The 17,855-nt window shown below is 40.1% G+C and overlaps 1 protein-coding gene across 1 annotated transcript in view; it reads left to right on the top strand.

Moving 5' to 3' along the window:
- The first annotated feature begins 42 nt into the window (after window positions 1–42).
- The window catches only part of LOC140923973 (uncharacterized), an 18,959-nt gene continuing 1,146 nt past the window's right edge, over window positions 43–17,855 (top strand). The window contains exons 1-3 of the mRNA XM_073373984.1: window positions 43–229; window positions 3,017–3,069; window positions 15,219–17,855. The exon at window positions 15,219–17,855 is cut by the window's right edge and continues 212 nt beyond it. Coding sequence (XP_073230085.1) covers window positions 213–229; window positions 3,017–3,069; window positions 15,219–17,855 — 2,707 coding nt within the window. The 5' untranslated portion in view covers window positions 43–212. The remainder of the gene's footprint in view (window positions 230–3,016; window positions 3,070–15,218) is intronic.

The raw sequence follows: 17,855 nt of genomic DNA, 5'->3' as shown, positions 1-17,855 counted from the left end.
AAGCCACACGAACTACTTAAGTAGGGAGCGGATATCTCGAAAAGAAGCAATCCACAAAAGGCACCTCGAGTACTAGATTTTCAACCTCGTTTTAATTTTATAAGGAAGCAATAACAGACGCATTCCTTGTTACCTCGGTGAAGTCCACTGCCTCTCAAAGAAGACAAGTGCAAAGCCTAATTGAGTGAGCTTTTGTCTCTAAACAAACAGCAATGGGGACTGGAGCCAGGTACATGAAATATATACTTGCTATATTTGCCATTGAGGTTATGGTCAAGTTATGTCGAGCTGTAGTCAATCGAAAGTCAAACGGCCTTAGCTTGTATCAGTTGAATATGAAAGCAAAAAGGATTGGAGAAGTGAAGATAACTAGCGGGGAAATTACTTCTGGGTCTCCAGCCACTTCCATGTTTTCCAAGAAAACATGGACAACAGCCAATTGTTTTTATCGATCTCTCTGCAATTTGCTCTTTTAAAAGCAACCGAACGTTTTGGTGTTTCTTTTAAGAAGGAACACAGAAATTTTACCTTGTATTCTTCTTCTCGTAGAATGTAGAATGTTCGAGCTGCATAACTTTAGATAAAACTAGGAGTAATCGAAGCTTAGGAAAGTGAGTTCGATGTGTTTGTTAGGCATACAGGTAGCATTTGAGGGGGAAGGTTAAATGGTTCTTGCAATAGATAAATATGATTGTGGCATATTTTAAACGTATTGGTTGCGTACAGCGAAACCTCTTTTTAAAGTGTGTATCATTATGAAAAGGTTTCGAAGGCTAGTGGTATCCTATGGTTCGTCTCAAGTGCTTGTATTTTGAGGAGACACTGGTCAGAGTGCGTCGGGCGGGTATTCGCATTTGAATATATTTATATAGATATTTGCGCCTTATAAGTTTTGAAATTGAAATAAGTTTTGAAATAGAACCTTTTGTTTTACTGGTGAAATTGATGTTCTTCGAGGCGCAGTTGTTCGAAGGCCCATTAGCGCTCAACCCGGGTTTCTTTTTGTTTTTGTTCAAAAACATTTCTTCGGATAATTTTTTCTGTTATTTTTATGAGCATCCAATCATCAACTTGTTGCCAAAATGACTTAAACTGAATTTACTTTTTAAACTCAATCACATCTGAATTCAAATTTCGCACTACTCCTGGGTTACAACGTTTTAGATGTAATCATTAATCATATTTATTGGGAATTTCACAAGTAGAAAATTACTGAAATTTAGTATAAAATGAAACCGTTACTGGCAAGTCTTCTTAACTTGCGTTGACATTAAAGACCCTGAAGACCATATTTTTTGTGATGAACGCCTGGGCACAATGAATTGTGTTTGAACACTGGTTCACTTACACTACACCTCTCAATTCCTCACGTTTCAAGGGAATATCACTAAAGCCTTCAGTGAAATGTGTGTGCGACTCACGTCAATGACTTTTCCAGTAATTTGGTCGAGTATGTTGATTTCAGTGACTTGAGTGGCGCTACTGTGGGTTGGTTTATAAGTTTTTCCGAAAAAATAAGATACAGCTAAAATGTTCGTTTGTCCGTTGCCGAAAATATCACAAGTCATGATGAAATGGCGCCGCCGAGCTTCACACCTCTGTAAATTTACTTTGAGGCACAACGGCCGCCGCGGAGCTAAACAAGCCGGTTTGATGCATGCACCAATAGTCGCACACATTTTTCAAAGACAGTGACGAACCATGCTGAAAAATATAAAGGTTTAATCCAAAGTAAAATTAACAGCAAACTTTTGAAAGATGAACGCTTTGGAAGATTCAGCAAACACAGATCGATAGTAGACCTTCAACAAATTCTTGAAATATGTACGTTTACGAAGATTCAGCAAACTTTTAAAAGATGAACGCTTTATAAAGACAGAATAGCAGACCTCAGTAAACTTTTGAAAGATCATGGAACACTTTACGAAGACGATCAAAGCAGACCTCAGCAACAGTAGTCTGCTACACAGCCACTAGTGGGGAGGAGCGTTGTGTGACGACACTAAAAACGGCTTTGTAGCAGACTACAGCAACAGCTAACGTTTGAAAGAGGGACGCCGAGGACACACGAATCACGTGAGTTAGTGTGTCAAAGTGAGGCAAAACGTGAGCAAGTACCTCAAAGCGAGGCAAATGTGTGTCGACACAAATGCAATCTCAAAAAAACCTCGCTTATTAATTGCCCAACAGAAATTAGGGGCAATAAGATAACCGTTTTAAGGCCGGAATAGCAGGTTTTGTGAGCAGTTTTTGGTTGTAAACCAGTCAAAAAATGCAAATGAAATCTGATTGGTTGATTTTGGTTATTGGCCCTCTGGCTATTAATATCAGTCGTGTAGCAAATAGGCCACTTGCACTAAGAGGTCACGTGACCAATGCTTCCTTTAAACAATGAGTTGGAATCTTGCTGATGCCAAATATTGACAGAGCACATAAAAATTATCTTACACCCGAAATTTGAGGGGAAACGCATTTAAGGAAGATATTTTAGGGCACTTTGATTTTTCAACAAAGTAGTATCATTTGTATTAGCCGCCATGTTGGAGGGCATACTCTTGCCCTCCAACATGGCGGCCAAAACTTCTTTTTGCTTAGATCTTGTTAAACGTTTGATAGTTACGCTCAGATGTGCTGTAAACGTTCCCACATCAACTTTTCAACATTCTCCTTGAAGTTTAAGAGCAAAATTTGTGTTCAGAAAGAGTTAATTCACAATTTCAAAAATCACATTTTGGTCACGTGACCAACTGCGAACTTACTCATTTTAAGAAAATGGTGCAGGTTTGAAAAACAAAATCACTATTATTTTGTTCAAGACATGACCCTCTAATCGTTTTTTGAAGAAAAAAATCATATAACTTTCACTTTCATAAAAACGATGTCACATGACCTCTTAGTGCAAATGGCCTATTTGGCTTTGCAACTTACAGCTTCAAGCAAATGATTAATATTTAACAAGAGCTCGGCTGTTAAGGTTGTTAAATCCTTTTTTTTTTTTTTCTATTCTAACTTCCAGTAAAGCAAAGAACCGGAATGTATCCCAAGAACCGTCTCTTGAAAAGCAGAAAGGTAAAGTATCGATCTCAAAGCTACAAGCATTCGTAAAAGGTCTTGCAGGGGAAAGCGCAATTTTTAAACTCCCATTTCTTTTATTGTTATTATTTTTAAATTCGTACATGATATTTTTCATTCAAATTCAGACTCAGAGCAACTTTACTGAAATTCGTAGTTATCTCTGCCTGCACGGTCAATCAAATATAAAATTAATGAAGACTTTGTGATAGCGAGGCGTCCACACGTATCCGGATATTTTTGAATCCGCAACTTTTCCTTTCCGGGTACGGCTTCCTACGACACGTATCCGGTGAATCAGGCCAGCATTTCACAGCGGGCAAACGAGTGAAATTTGCAAAAGTTAAGCGAAATACTTCAAAGTTAAGGTTGCTACTTTCACTATCGAAAGTTTAGGGTATTACCAACATCCTGTTAGTTTACTAAACTTTTTAAAAGTTTACTAAAAAAGTTCTAAGTGATTGAAAACCGATGCTGAGGTTATTATCGGCGCCATTTTCAAACATGATTCTCTTTTAGCGCGAAGCGTTTTCAGCGAAAAAAGCTCAAAATTTTGCGAAAAATGGAAAGATAGTTATGTTGACTAACTGATTTATACATCTTTGCCCATTTTTCTCTAACTGGCAAATGAAATCCCAGCAATAAAAAACAAAAATAACGATTTAGACGTTTGACCGCGGTGGTGGCCAGCATACGTATCCGCAAAGTTTTGAATCCGCTCTCCAGGGTGGAAATGTCTGAATACACTACTATCAATTCGGAATCGAATGGACGGTAAATCCCGATATTTTTTAACTGGTGACGTAACAAGATCGAGCCCACTTCTTTATCGCGAATACTGTATTTGAGATGCCAACTTCGACGCATGCTCTGTTGCCAAGATCGCAGAGGAGTCTTACTACTGTACGAGAGTGAATCAGGATACGTGTCAGTTATGTGTGGACGTGGAAATTTTTTAATCCGGAAAGAAAAAGTTGCGGTTCAAAAATATCTTGATACGTGTGGACGGGGCCTTAGTTTTCTTTAATAGACAATTATTTATTATCAGTTGCATTCAAGTATTTTCTTAGACGTAATGGTTGGAACGTCGGCCCCCCGATCCCAGGGTAGGAGCAATAAAGAAAAACGATTAATAAATGGATGGCTTCTAAATACAGTGGAAGCTCAGATTTCGAGTTCTAATTTACTTGAAGGGTTGGGAAAGGGCTGGGTTTTATCGATGCACAGGAAATCTTACAAGAAATTGGAATTCTGTAGAACGCCTTGCAATTATAATAAGCTAACCTAGTTGTAGATTCAAAATGGGAAATTCTCAACTTCAGGAGATCTGTTTCCAAGAATCGTCACAGATCTGGCTCGACCCAGACCAGACAAAGGGACCTAGATAAAGCTAAACGAAATACAAATACTAAAGCGAAAGTAAATCCTTACAAGAATATTTTCCCGGTTCGCAGAAAAACGTGAAAAGAAATCCGACTATAACAAGATACAATCTAAGGACATACAATCGATGCTGACTTTAGTGAATTTAGAGCCTTGTGAAGTTGTGAGGGGGGGTGGGGGGTGAACTGGTTCAAAGAGGATTTATCTTTTTTCACTTAAAACTTTGTAGGCCTGGGCCAGGTTGCATAAAGCCTTCTTAAGATAAGAGGGTTCTTAACTTTTGTTCTGAAACAATAACCTATTGTTTTGAAATAATAGTTACGAGTTCCCTTAGTCTTAAAATGCTTAATGCAAACTGACGGCCTGACCCTTTTTATAAACGGATAACAATTTCATTTTCAATGATGGATTGTTTTAGTCACGTCACTAGCCACACCCATTTCTTGCTGTTTATTTCAATTAAAATTTACAACACGTTAAAGAGATTTGATATAATTTAATTTGCTTGCTATTTATTACTAACAAGACTGCGCTTACAGCGGCATCCAGGTCTCGCCTGCTTGGAGATTAGATAGAAAAATGAGGAGGCGATTAATTCTACAAGGAACATGATAATAAATAATAATGAACTTTATTAAGGTAATAGATCTGCTATAAACCCTTCCATTTGAAAATTTTATTTCTCAAATGGTTAAGAATTTTGCAAAATAAAAATTACACAGGCCTATCAAGCGAGAGCTGAGCTTTCAGAAAATTGATATGCGAGGTGTCAATTTTCACACCTAAGGTGTTATTTCCGATTTATATCGCAGGCTCAAAAATTCAATAATTCCGTATCTCTGGCTTTCTCTCAACAGCTATGAATAACAAGAAAATCGGAACTGACTTATACTTAGTTTGTTCATTTACCCTTAAATTCCCGGCAGTAGCCAGCACATTTTTCCTGAGATATAGAAGTGGAATTTTTTTGAAATGCCCTGTAACTTCAGGCCGCCGCAAAAATTCCAAAATATTCCGGGAATTCAATACATTTTTCCTTTTCATCATGTGAATAATAAACCTGGCAAGTATCAGCGCGGTATTATAAATCCTCATCTTTTTACAACGATTTGTTTTCAGTGCGGTCCAACACAGCCGCAAAATTGCCCTTAAGGTGGCTGAACACAGTTTTGGGAGTTTGTGAGTGTATTCATTTGCCAAATCATGTCAAGAGAAAGGTTGCAGCTCACAAGCTAAAACTTAGCAAGTGAAAAATATACTGATGAAAGATTTTGATTAACAGGTAAAATTTGACGTTTACGTAGTTTCCATGGCAACATGAACGATTGAATACAACCTTAAAATTCCACTTTTGCTCAGTTTACATAAAACTGGCTCATTAGATTTTCCTATAAACTTGCACACAGCTTGCTATAGTTAATCATTACTGTTTGAAACTTATTGGACCAAATTTTAACAGACGGGTTTTTAGATAATCAATAATATGATCGTACTGTAATTATTAAATGTGTCACAAAATTCGTTTGTTCAACTTCCATTTTAAATTTCTCATCATTGAAAATACGATAAAAGTAAAAAAATTCAGCCAAATATCAGAAAATTTTAAGGAGTAGATTTTGAGAATTCGTCTTCTGTGTACCAATGCTTTTTCGCCGCCATGTTTGTTTGTCTAATTTAAAACACGCGCCGTCACGCAAGTTACCGCTGACCGCCGACAAAACTGTGTTCAGCCACCTTAATTCGCCCTTAATTTTCGTCGCGCTGCTCTGTTTTCTTCGTCGCCATCTTGAATTCTTACGAGTAAACCGCTGTTCTTACTGTTTGTTGTGACATTGATCCGATTGTAGCACGGAAAGTGGCGAGAAAATACGAAAATCTTCGTTTGAACTCGTTGCGTGACGTGCTCTCAATATGGCGTCCTAAACAATGTTTAGCCTAAGCAACGTGCTAATTTGCAAAACAGATCATTAAACTTCCTTACAAGGATCATATATCTGATGTGTCTGTAGAAGGCTTTTTACAGCCATAGAAATGGTTTAGAAATATCAAAGCAATCGTACTTAATTTGGGGAAGCAGAATGTAAGCGAATTTTGCTATAATATGCCTGGCGTGAAACTTGAAACTTGAAACTCATAACGCGTTATCGCGTGTCGGGTCGTGAAAATTGCAACATTTCTGTCAACAACGAAAAGTATTGCGTCGGATTTCAGCCCTGTGATTATAAATATTTCCAAAAAAGCCTTAGTTTTCTCGGCTTATATTTAACAAAAATACTTCATTTTTGGAATTTGAGTTCAGGTTAAGAGTACATTTCAAATACCATTTTATAAGCATGATCATTTTTTGACATTATAGCAGTTCTAATAGTCTCCTGTCTTATAGCTCAGGCAGGCACAGTGCCTTACTAATTGGGGGGACTGATTTACTCGCTAAAGGTTTTTTACTTCCTATTTATCGACGTCGATACTTGTTATTTGTTTCTGAATAGATGGTTTTCACAGTGACCTCATCAAACTGTTAAGTCAAAACAGCGAGGTTTTACGAATTCTTAGTTAGATTAGGTTGAAGATAAACAAAAAATAAATCTTTGTTCAAGTTTCCATTCCCGTAGCATGTTTCATTTCGAAAATACAGCAATACGAACTTCCGAGTTCTCACAGTGCGTGACACCAAAACAGGAATGCTGTCTCGTTGAAAAAAGTCTCTCCTCTTGATTTTCAGCAGTATAACCATTTCAAGTATTACAAGATATGTTTATGCGCACGTAGGCTGGTTCTCGAGTGAAAAGAAAGAGCTTTTATAGAAAAAGTGAACTCCAGATGTTTTGTTGATTTCCGGCGGCCATATTGGTGGACCAAAACGGTACACCAATATGGCGTCTCCATGCAAAGCTCTACAAGGGTGCGTGAAACGTTTCGGCAAATAACTCAGAAACTGTGGGCCACAAAGACCTGAGACTTGGACAAATTGTTTATATATTAGTCTTTTGTAACATGTCATTTTCTCGGCTTCTTCCACTGGACGGTTTCCAATTTATTTTTTTGTTGCGTGACAGTGAAAACGATCTATTGGTTTAGTACGCGTGTTATTGACAACCAATATATAGCAAGCTATACGCGTGTATAAATGCACGAAAATTGGAGGGCCTCGATTCAAGAGAAATGACATCATTGCCAGATATCGAAAAAGTGATTTACACGGCATGTCATTTCAATCCTCGCCGAAAATAAATCGCATGCTCATCACAAGACTCATTTGCATACAGTGAAAGTTTACAACACCCGATCGTCGCTAATTAAGATTCTTATTTTTTTTCGACCACTCAGTGGTGTTCACTTGCTCCAAAGTAATCAACGCTTTCAAGCGATAGAATTCGTGGACCGACACGTTTCGGAAAAGCTCTAAATTTAATCTTTCCTAAGCTTTCTTCGCAAAACATGCGTCGCTTCAATCACGCAACGATTCTTAGTCCCAGTTTCCACGGTCTAAACAAGGAACGCCTGGCACAATGGCCTGATTTTTGTGACCCCAAAAACAGACCAAAAATTTCAGGGGGGTACTACCAGAAAAATTGGGTGGGGTGTGCAGCACGCTTTCTGAAACCCTTACCCTATTTCAGACCAAAATCTGTGATTTTCCCTGCCCTATTTCAGACCTGATCAAAAATTTGACATCCTATTTCAGACCTGAAGCCCTGAAGTCCTGCGCGTGACCGGAGCGCATGACAAGCTGTTACGGCACGTACACGGTAGTTGGCGTAAACATTAAAAGGGAAATGGTCTTATCGCCAAATGATGAAGAAAAGGGACTACTACTAGGGGGGCGAAAAACGCGTTGCATATTATTAACTAGTGATATTTGACACTACAGCTGCCCTCGCTCTGTATATTGTCGGTCAATGGTATTCTTACTCGTTGTGTTTAGCTCTTTGAAATATACCGATTCATAACGAAGATTATAGGTGAGATAAATACAGGAAACGCAAGGTTCCATGCACAGTCTCAGTTCGATTTACACAGCTTTGATCAAAACATTCTCAGTTTCGAGAAAAGTTAATTCTAAACCATAAGAAAAGATTTAATTAGAAGTTGAATTTTTCGCTATTTCTCTTTCACTTTTTACCTTCAGTTCATTTTATTTGCCGAAAAGTAAGCCTTAGAAATTAAAGGACGTTTGATCAATTCACGCTCTCGCATTATAAGTCTTATTTCAAACTTTATAGCGGAAGGTCATCTGTGAGCACGGACTAAGTCAGCACAGAATTTGATTGTCGGCGAATTTCTGTAATCGTCCATCGTTCTGCTAGTGAAAAGCTAGCCGTTATTCACTCGTCTTGCTTGTTTGGGGCTGAGTCTTATTCCGGTCAAAGAGAGAGAGAGAGAGAGAGAGAGAGAGAGAGAGAGAGAGAGGCAGATTCATGTGCGTATTTGCTACGATCGATGGGTATTTGCTACAGTAGCAAATACCCATTTTTCCATTTATGGGTATTTGCTACCGTAGCAAATACCCATTGAAATTTCGAGTGGGTATTTGCTACCCAAAATGGGTATTTGCTACCGTAGCAAATAATCATCACTGAAATTTCGACTGGGTATTTGCTACTCATAATGGGTATTTGCTACCGTAGCAAATACTCATTAAATTGTAAAGTGGGTATTTGCTACCCATAATGAGTATTTGCTACCGTAACAAATACTCGTAGCGCTTAACAAGGGGCATTTGTTACCATAATTATTTAAATTCGATTCCGTAGCACATTATCAAACTTACAAGTGGATACATGTATGTGCTGCCAACAATAAGCAATGATAATAATAACTTTAGTACTGCTACACGACTTCATATTAGTAGCTACGGCTGCAAACAATTTTTAAAGTACATAGATAATTAAAGGCTAAGTAGGGCCAAAACATGGTTCAGCTTGGAGATTTCTAATTTGTATATATGGAAACAACACTTGATGAAATTATTTATGAAAGCTGTTTTAAAGAGGCAACCCGTTCAAAATAATATATAGTTAGAGCAGAACTTAAAGAGAAATAAATAAACTTTTTTAAAACTAAGTTGTACTTAAAAGGGAAAACAATGGCTTCTTTAGAAGCCACCAAATCTAAAAAAAGTCTATACCAACAGATAGCAAACATGATTAGTCTAATAATAAACAACTGAATATCTGACCCGAAGAACCACCACACCCCGCGGTTGGTGCCTGGTGTACCCATCATATAAGTGATTTCACATTATTTAATATGCAATGTAACTGTTCCCAGCTCTACACTACATAGACTTTCATAGCCCAATATACCCCTTCTTAGCTCTACATAGCAATAATGGCCGTACATAGCCCTACATGTACATTGCCCTACATCGCCTAATATCCGTACTTAGGAAAATCCAACTAGTGGTCTATTATCAATGCTGCGTTCTGATTGGTTGAGCTACTACTAGGCTATATGTTATAGCCCACTAGTAGCGAAAAGTGCCGGCAATTTGGTGGGCAGAATTATTAAAGTGTAGCTTTAGCTAGCTAAAGTTGTTTCGTCTCAATATTTTTGACCAACTAGTTGGATTTTACTAAAACAATTATTCGTCTCCCCCTCATGACCTCTGAGTCAATAGCCAATTCGGCCTTCGGCCTCAAATAGCCTTAAATAGCCCTAAATAAACCTGCATAGCCCTACATAGCAATATATAGCCGCGCACAGGTGTACCTAAGCCCTACATAGCCGTACATAGCCCTACGTAGTCCTTCATAGCCGTACATAACCGTGCATAGCCGTGCAGAGCGGTACATCGCCCTACACAGCCGTTTATGGCCACGCTTAGCCGTACATAAGCTCTAGATAGCCTTAAACAACCGTACCATGCCATGCATAGCCATACATGGACGTACATAGCCGTACATAGCCGTACGTAGCTGTACATAAGCTCTACATAGCCTTACATAGCCGCACATTGTCCCGCATAGCCGCCGTACATAGCCGTGAACAACGCTACATAGCCGTGCATAGCTGTGCATAGCCTTACATAAGCTCCACATAGCCTTACAAGGCCGTACCATGCCCTGCATAGCCGTACGTAAGCCCTGCATAGCCCTACATAGCCGTACATAACCGTGCATAGCCGTGCAGAGCAGTACATCGCCGTAAACAGCCGTTCGTATCGACGCTTAGCCGTACATAAGCTCTACATAGCCTTGCATAGCCTTAAATAACCGTACCATGCCGTGCATAGCCATGAATGGCCGTACAAAGCCGTACAAAGCCGTACAAAACGTACATAACCGCGCATAGCCGTGCATAGCCCTACATATAGCCGAACAAAACCGTGCATAGCCGTGAATAGCCGTGCATGGCCGTACATAAGCTCTACATCGCGTTACACAGCCGTACCATGCCGTGCATAGCCAAGCATGGCCGTACATATCCGTGCATAGCCATGCATGGCTTTACATAGCAGTGCATAGCCGTACATAATCCCTAAATAGCCTTTCATAGCCGTACATAGCCCTGCATAGCCGTAACATGCCGTTCATTGCCGTGCATAGCCCTACATAGCCGTACATAACCGTACATAAGCTCTGCCTAGCCTTATACAGTCGTTCCATAGCGTGCACGGCCATGTATGCCGTACATAGCCGTACGTGCTGTCCATAAGCCCTACATAGCCCTGCATAGCCGTACGCGTGCATCAGGGGCACCCAACGTCAATGTTCGGAAAATATCTGTTCGAAAACCATTTGAGATCTAGAATTTTCGGAACATTTGTTGTCAAATTTCTTGCTTTCCTGCCTCTCCTAGGATTTTCGAACATTTCAAAAATGGTATAATTGCCAATTTTTAACGGATTTTTACCCTAAAAAGGTCACCTAGAATTTTCGGGAGCCTTTTTTTTGGCTGAAAGTTTCGAAAAGGTAAGTTTTAATCCCTAAGATTTTCGGATCACTAGACTTTCAGCTAAGAAATCTGAACAGATGAAAAACTTTTAGGGGATAAAAATATGCCTATATCTACCGTTTAAATACTAAAATCCGTTTAACAATGCTATGCTTAAGTGTTTTTGAACTATATTCTCGTTGGGTGGCCCTGGTGTATAGCCGTAGTTAGCCGTGCATGGTTATGCATAGCCGTGCATAGCCCTACATAAGCTCCACATATCCTTACAAGGCCGTATCATGCCCTGCATAGCCATGTTTGGCCGCACATAGCCTTGCATAGCCATGCATGGCCGTATATAGCCATGCATAGCCGTACATAAGCCCTACATAGCCCTACATAACCGTGCATAGCCGTGTAGAGCGCACATCGCCGTACATAGCCGTTCATAGCCACGCTTGGCCGTACATAAGCTCTACATGGCCCTACATAGCCTTAAACAACCGTACCATGCCGTGCAGAGCCATGCATGGCCGTACATAGCCGTACATAACCGTGCATAGCCGTGAAAAGCTGTGCATAGCCCAACATAGCCGAACAAAACCATGCATAGCCGTAAACAGCCGTATATAGCCGTACATAAAATCTACATAGCCTTACACAGCCGTACCATGCCGTGCATAGCCATGCATGGCCGTACATAGCCGCGCATTGCCGTACATAGCTGCGCATAGCCGTTCATAGCCATGCATAGCCGCACATAGCCGTCCATAGCCGTACATAGCAGCGCACAGCCATATGTAGCTGTGGATAGCCGCACATATCCGTACATAGCCGCGCACAGCCATATGTAGCTGTGGATAGCCGCGCATATCCGTACAAAGCCGCGCACAGCCATACATAGCTGTGGATAGTCGTGCATAGCCGCGCATGGCCTTAGACAGCCGTGCATAGCCTCGCATAGCAGTACATAGCCGTACATAACCGCGCATTGCCGTACATAGCCGTGCATAGCCGCACATAGAAGTACATAGCCGCGTATAGCCACCCATAGCCGTACATAGCCGCGCACAGCCATACATAGCTGTGGATAGCCGTGCATAGCCGAGCATGGCTGTGCATAGCCGCGCATGGCCTTACACAGCCGTGCATAGCCTCGCATAGCAGTATATAGCAGTACATAACCGCGCATTACCGTAAATTGCCGTGCATAGCCGCACATAGACGTACATAGCCGCGTATAGCCGTATAAAGCCGCGCATAGCCTTACACAGCCGTGCATAGCCGTGCATAGCCGTACATAGCTGTAGATAGCCCTACATTTCCGCACTTACCCATACAGGGCCGTACATGGCCGTACAAAGCCGTGCATAGCCCTACATAGCCAAACAAAACCGTGCATAGCCGCGCATAGCCGTACATAGCCGTACATAGCGCTGCATAGCCATACAGAGCCGTACGTAGCCCTGCACACCCGCACATAGCTGTTCATGGCCGTAAGTAGCTGTAGATATTCATACATAGTGAAAGTAGGGTTTATACGTCGGGTCGCGTCGTTAAGACTTATGTTAGTTCCGTTTACGTGAAATAAAAGTGACAGTAAGTATAATAATGAACCAGAGAAAACTAGTGAACATTTCGTTAGTCCTATCAATTTAATTATTCTTATAATTATTAACTATCAATTAAGTATCGAAAGAAGTTCTCTTGTATTTAATTCACAGTCATCAATTTTTTTTACACGGCGCCTATGTTATCCCTGAAGATGTCAAAAAGCTTTTGCACCCTTTGCCTCTCTCTCAAGTTGCTGACTGCGAGACAACGCGCGCTGTCGGCAAGGTTACTCTTTAGCGATATGTACACGCGTGTAAAAAGTAACCTCTGCCTCCGTCCATTCCCGCGCAAAGAATGCGTACAACAGAAACAATGATAATAATTAGTTTTTAACGAGTTTTCTAAAAGTCTGGATAATGTGTTAGCTTTTCTTTCTACAGCACAGTGTTCATTCCTTCTGCTGTCATGTGCTACCATTTGTGAGCGCGTCATTAAAGAAACACAAGGCTTGGGTAGTTTTGGTCGGATTTGTCAGACGACCGAAAACGATCTTTTATATTAACAAATAAAATGTAAATTTCTTGTGATTTTAGTCATGGAGAAAATTGTATAGTAAAAAGTGAAATTTATTTTTATCTGACAGCCTGTTTAGTTGCTGGCACTACAAAATGCAGCTGAAATGAGTTCGCTTCAGAATGACGCATGCTGGCAGAAAAAAGCGCCATTTGCTCAAGAATAAAAGTTTGCACGGCTATCCGCAGGTTCCTTTTTTGCACGCAGTTGAATATTGCGAAAACGTAACCCCCACTGTCTCAGTACCACTAATCCATGCTCATAAAAATTGCGCAGTAAAATAAAAATGAATAATAAAGAATTAAAATGTCAATGACTACAAGTGTAATAAACGTATGAGATAAACAAAAGGAAAATACAGATATGGGGAATATAGTTGGTGATCGATGTTTTGTCTGAAATATGTTTTTTGCAATGAAAAGTACGTTTTCCTCAAAAAAGGAAAAAATGGGTATTTGCGACCGCAAATGGGTATTTGCTGCGAAGTAAAGTTTAGCCATTAAATGCTTAAAATATAAAAAAAACAGCTCTTGACAGGTGAAATGTACGTAAACCATTATGCGAAGCGAGTTGCAACAACAGTGCTTGAAAAATTCCCCCCCGAAGAGAATTTTTAACTAAAAACTTTGGTGGGCACTTTCAAAAAATCTTCATGTTTTAAGTCTTGTTGAAGATGTAGCTTACAACAGGAAAGATTCGTAAATTAATGGTCTGGTAAAAATGAAAATATTACTAATTCCAGCGGTCTTTAGTAGCAATTTTCCTTTTTTCGAGGACCTTTCGAACCGCTGGTTTTTTCGAATTTTTAAAAAAATTTCGTATCTTGTACCTAAAATTGAGTAATTGCTACGTTGGCGAGGTTTGATTGAAAATAGTACGCGCCAAGTTTTAGGGCTGTGTCAGGAAAATTGAAAAAGTTAGAAAATGATTCATAAACTTTACTCTCCATGTTTTTAATTCAAACTTTTTTCGAATTTACCGTTTGAAAATAGCAGAGCGAGAACAAGTAGAAAATACGCAGTCGACAATCTAAAGAGAGAGAGAGAGAGAGAGGGAGAGAGAGTGAGTGTCTGGCAAAACTCTTCAAGTGTTTATATATGCAGTTATACGCACCTTATAACTTCATCTACCCTTATAGAGTGTCTTTTGGTCCATAACTAAAATCTACCTAATAACACGTAACGCAAAAGACTATCACAAAATCTACCTAAGCGGTCCCTTCGGGATTTTCTGTCTTTACGTCATCCTAACCATTTCCTACTTGCGGGCGCAAACAATAGAAACGTCATTATTACCTAGCGATTCCTCGCGGCCCCTGTTCAAGCAAATCGAGATTTTTTCTGGCATACTGACGGTATATTTCAACTGTAAGTACTTTCCTTAATATACGCGCGAGTTACTAGAGTGCCTCCACGAGATTTCGTCTTCTGGGCGAAATCCCTCCGGGGGCAATAATAATAATAATAATAATAATAATAATAATAATAGTAGTAATAATAATAATAATAATAATTATTATTATTATTATTATTATTATTATTATTATTTGCCTTATTAGTCCATGAATTATACTTCACTCAGTCCTATTACCTTTACAATAACTATACCTTTCTCTAGTTTTTGGTTACGTATCCGTCAATAATATTTAATACGAGATAGACCATAACCACTTACAATAAATTGTTTTGGTGTTTTCATTTAACGCTTTGGCTCTGACAGTGTATTACTGCAAAATGAACCCAATGGGTCTTTGTTTTAAGGTCAATCAGATGGTCGGGATAGTCAATCCGGACAACAGGTTCATCTAACAAGGGAAGAGCAATCAAGAAACACCAATGTATCGGAACAAGCAGTTATTCAATCAAAAGAGCACGATTCGACAAATTTATCAGAACAATCGCAAATAGTGTGGCCATCAGGGTCAACAAACACGGAAACAGATTCACCCGAATCAAGTAAAAATTTGCATTCAAGTTTAACACAGGGCGATCCAAATGAATCAACACAAAGTAAGGTGCAAGAAGGAAAAAAATCGGGTCCAGCGTGGAACAACGAGCAGAAAAAGCGTTCATTAGATGAAGCTGACCATAGACAACCAGGTGGTAATTGTCAAAAAGAAGATCAGCATTCATCAAAGCAAAGGGAAAGTCAAACGCACGATTTTTCAATGGGTGATGGCGTTCTACAGCCTGGTTGTGCAATGCAGGGAAACTTTCAACACCAAGGTCATCCTTTTCAAGGAGGAATCCAAGTGCCATTTTACCCCATGCCACGGGGGATGCAGCATCCAGGTTATGCCATGCAAGGGGGAATGCAGCATCCAGGTTATGCCATGCAAGGGGGAATGCAGCAGCCAGGATATGCTATGCAAGGAGGAATGCAGCAGCCAGGTTTTGCCATGCAAGGGGGAATGCAGCAGCCGGGTTATTTCATGCAAGGGGGTATGCAGCAGCCAGGTTATTTCATGCAAGGGGGAATGCAGCATCCAGGTTATTCTATGCAAGGAGCATTTCAGCGGCCAGGTTATTCCATACCTGGGGGAATTCAGCAGGCAGGTTATGTCATGCAAGGGGGAATTCAGCAGCCAGGTTATCCTATGCAAGAAGGAGTCCAGCAGCCAGGCTATCCTGTGCAAGGGGGAATTCAGCAGCCAGGGTGTCCTATGCAGCAAGGAGCAGTTCAGCCACCGGGTTATCCCATGCAAGGGGGAGGTCAGCAGCAAGTATACCCCATGCAAAGGGTAGTTCAACAGCAAGGTCATCCTATGCAAGGTGCAGTTCAACAGTCAGGTTACCCCATACAAAAGGGAATTCAAGAGCCAGGTTTTGCATTACAAAGCAGAACGGATCATGCAATTCAAGGAGGGGATCAACAGGAAAGGGGACCACAGCCACCTGATACATCCCAAGGGGGGCCTCGAGGGCCACAAGCCTTATCAAGTGTACAGCCATATCAAGTGTGTACTGACAGGGACCTACCAGGCGAAGAGCATCAGCCAGACCAAGAAAGGCAAATAGAAGAACAACGACCGAATACTCCTTTTTCTGAAACAGATGGGCAACAAAAGTTATCAAAATCACCACAGCCTCACTCAAAGGGTAGCCACAAAATAAACTTTGCAGTGGATCCTGCTGTATTGGAATTTGTTTCATCATCAAAACACAATGAAGACCTTACAAAGCTTACAAATGAAAGGCAGTTAAAATTCACATGGAAAACTGGCAGCAACAATGCAGTTCTTGAGTACAGCGGCATAAAGGACGAGTCACGGGAAGTAGAATGCATAGAGGTTATGCAATCATTTCTTCAAACATTTGAAAAATGCGATCTCCCCATTCATGATGAAATACGGAAGGAAGTTCAAGATGATCAGTACAATATTCGCACAATCCTTGGAAGAGATCCTCCTCTTCTCAAATATATTAGCAGTTATAACGATGGAACTAAGGCTGCCTTAAGGATTGTTGCATCAAAAAATGATATTGAACGCCATAAGGCACTTCTGGAAAACAAAATAGAAGAAATGTTCAAAAAGGCAACGTTTCAAAGCAAGTCGATTACGAATATCTCTAAAAGCCATTTGAATCTCCTGAAAGAGATTAACTTCTGTGAGAATCTCCACGAACAATATCCCAAAGTAGAAGTTCATTTGGATCCGGTAAAAGGAGAAATTCACTTGAAGGGACCAAAAGATCAAGTCGGCATTGCTATACAGAAGTTTCAAGACCAGCAAAACGCGGCCACTGGGAAAGAGGTCAGACTAAATTCTGACAGTTTTGAAATATTAGCAACAAAAGATGGTAAAATTGCAGTTGTAAAGGCTTTGAGAGACGAAAATATAAAGGCTGTAGTTGAATATCATCCCACTGTGAAGTCCGTGAAGGTCCTGGGGAGTTCAGAAGAACATGCAAAAAAAGCCGCTTCAATCATATCCGGAATAATAACTGAAGAAACTGTTCCTTTCAGTAAAAACTACATTTCTTTATTGAAAGGCGATGGTTGGTCAAAATACTGCAAGGAAATTCAAGAAAAGAAGGGCGTCCTCATTCGAAAAGGAACTTTTGGTGAAATTTGCGTGGTGGGCCTCAAAAGTAATGCCTTAAAGGCAGCCCAAAAGTTACAGTTTTATTTAGACAACAACGCGGAATTGGTAGAAGAAATTGAATGTGATTCCATCGATGTCAAAAAGTATCTCTTACGCTGTGTATCCTCTATACAAGAGACCTATGGCGTTAAAGTTCAAAATGAGGAGGACGGTCTAAATTTTTGGGTATCTGGCCGTGACCAAGAACTGAAGAAGGCAATAGACACGATTATTAACAAGTTTTCAAAAGATATAGAAGTATCAACGCAAGTAGTTAATCAGCCAGGACTAACAAATTTTCTTAAAAAAGGCG

This window comes from Porites lutea, chromosome 14 (assembly GCF_958299795.1).
Source record: "Porites lutea chromosome 14, jaPorLute2.1, whole genome shotgun sequence".
NCBI lineage: Eukaryota > Metazoa > Cnidaria > Anthozoa > Scleractinia > Poritidae > Porites > Porites lutea.
The sequence above is the reverse complement of the archived record's forward strand: the minus strand, read 5'-3'. Positions and strand labels throughout refer to the sequence as shown.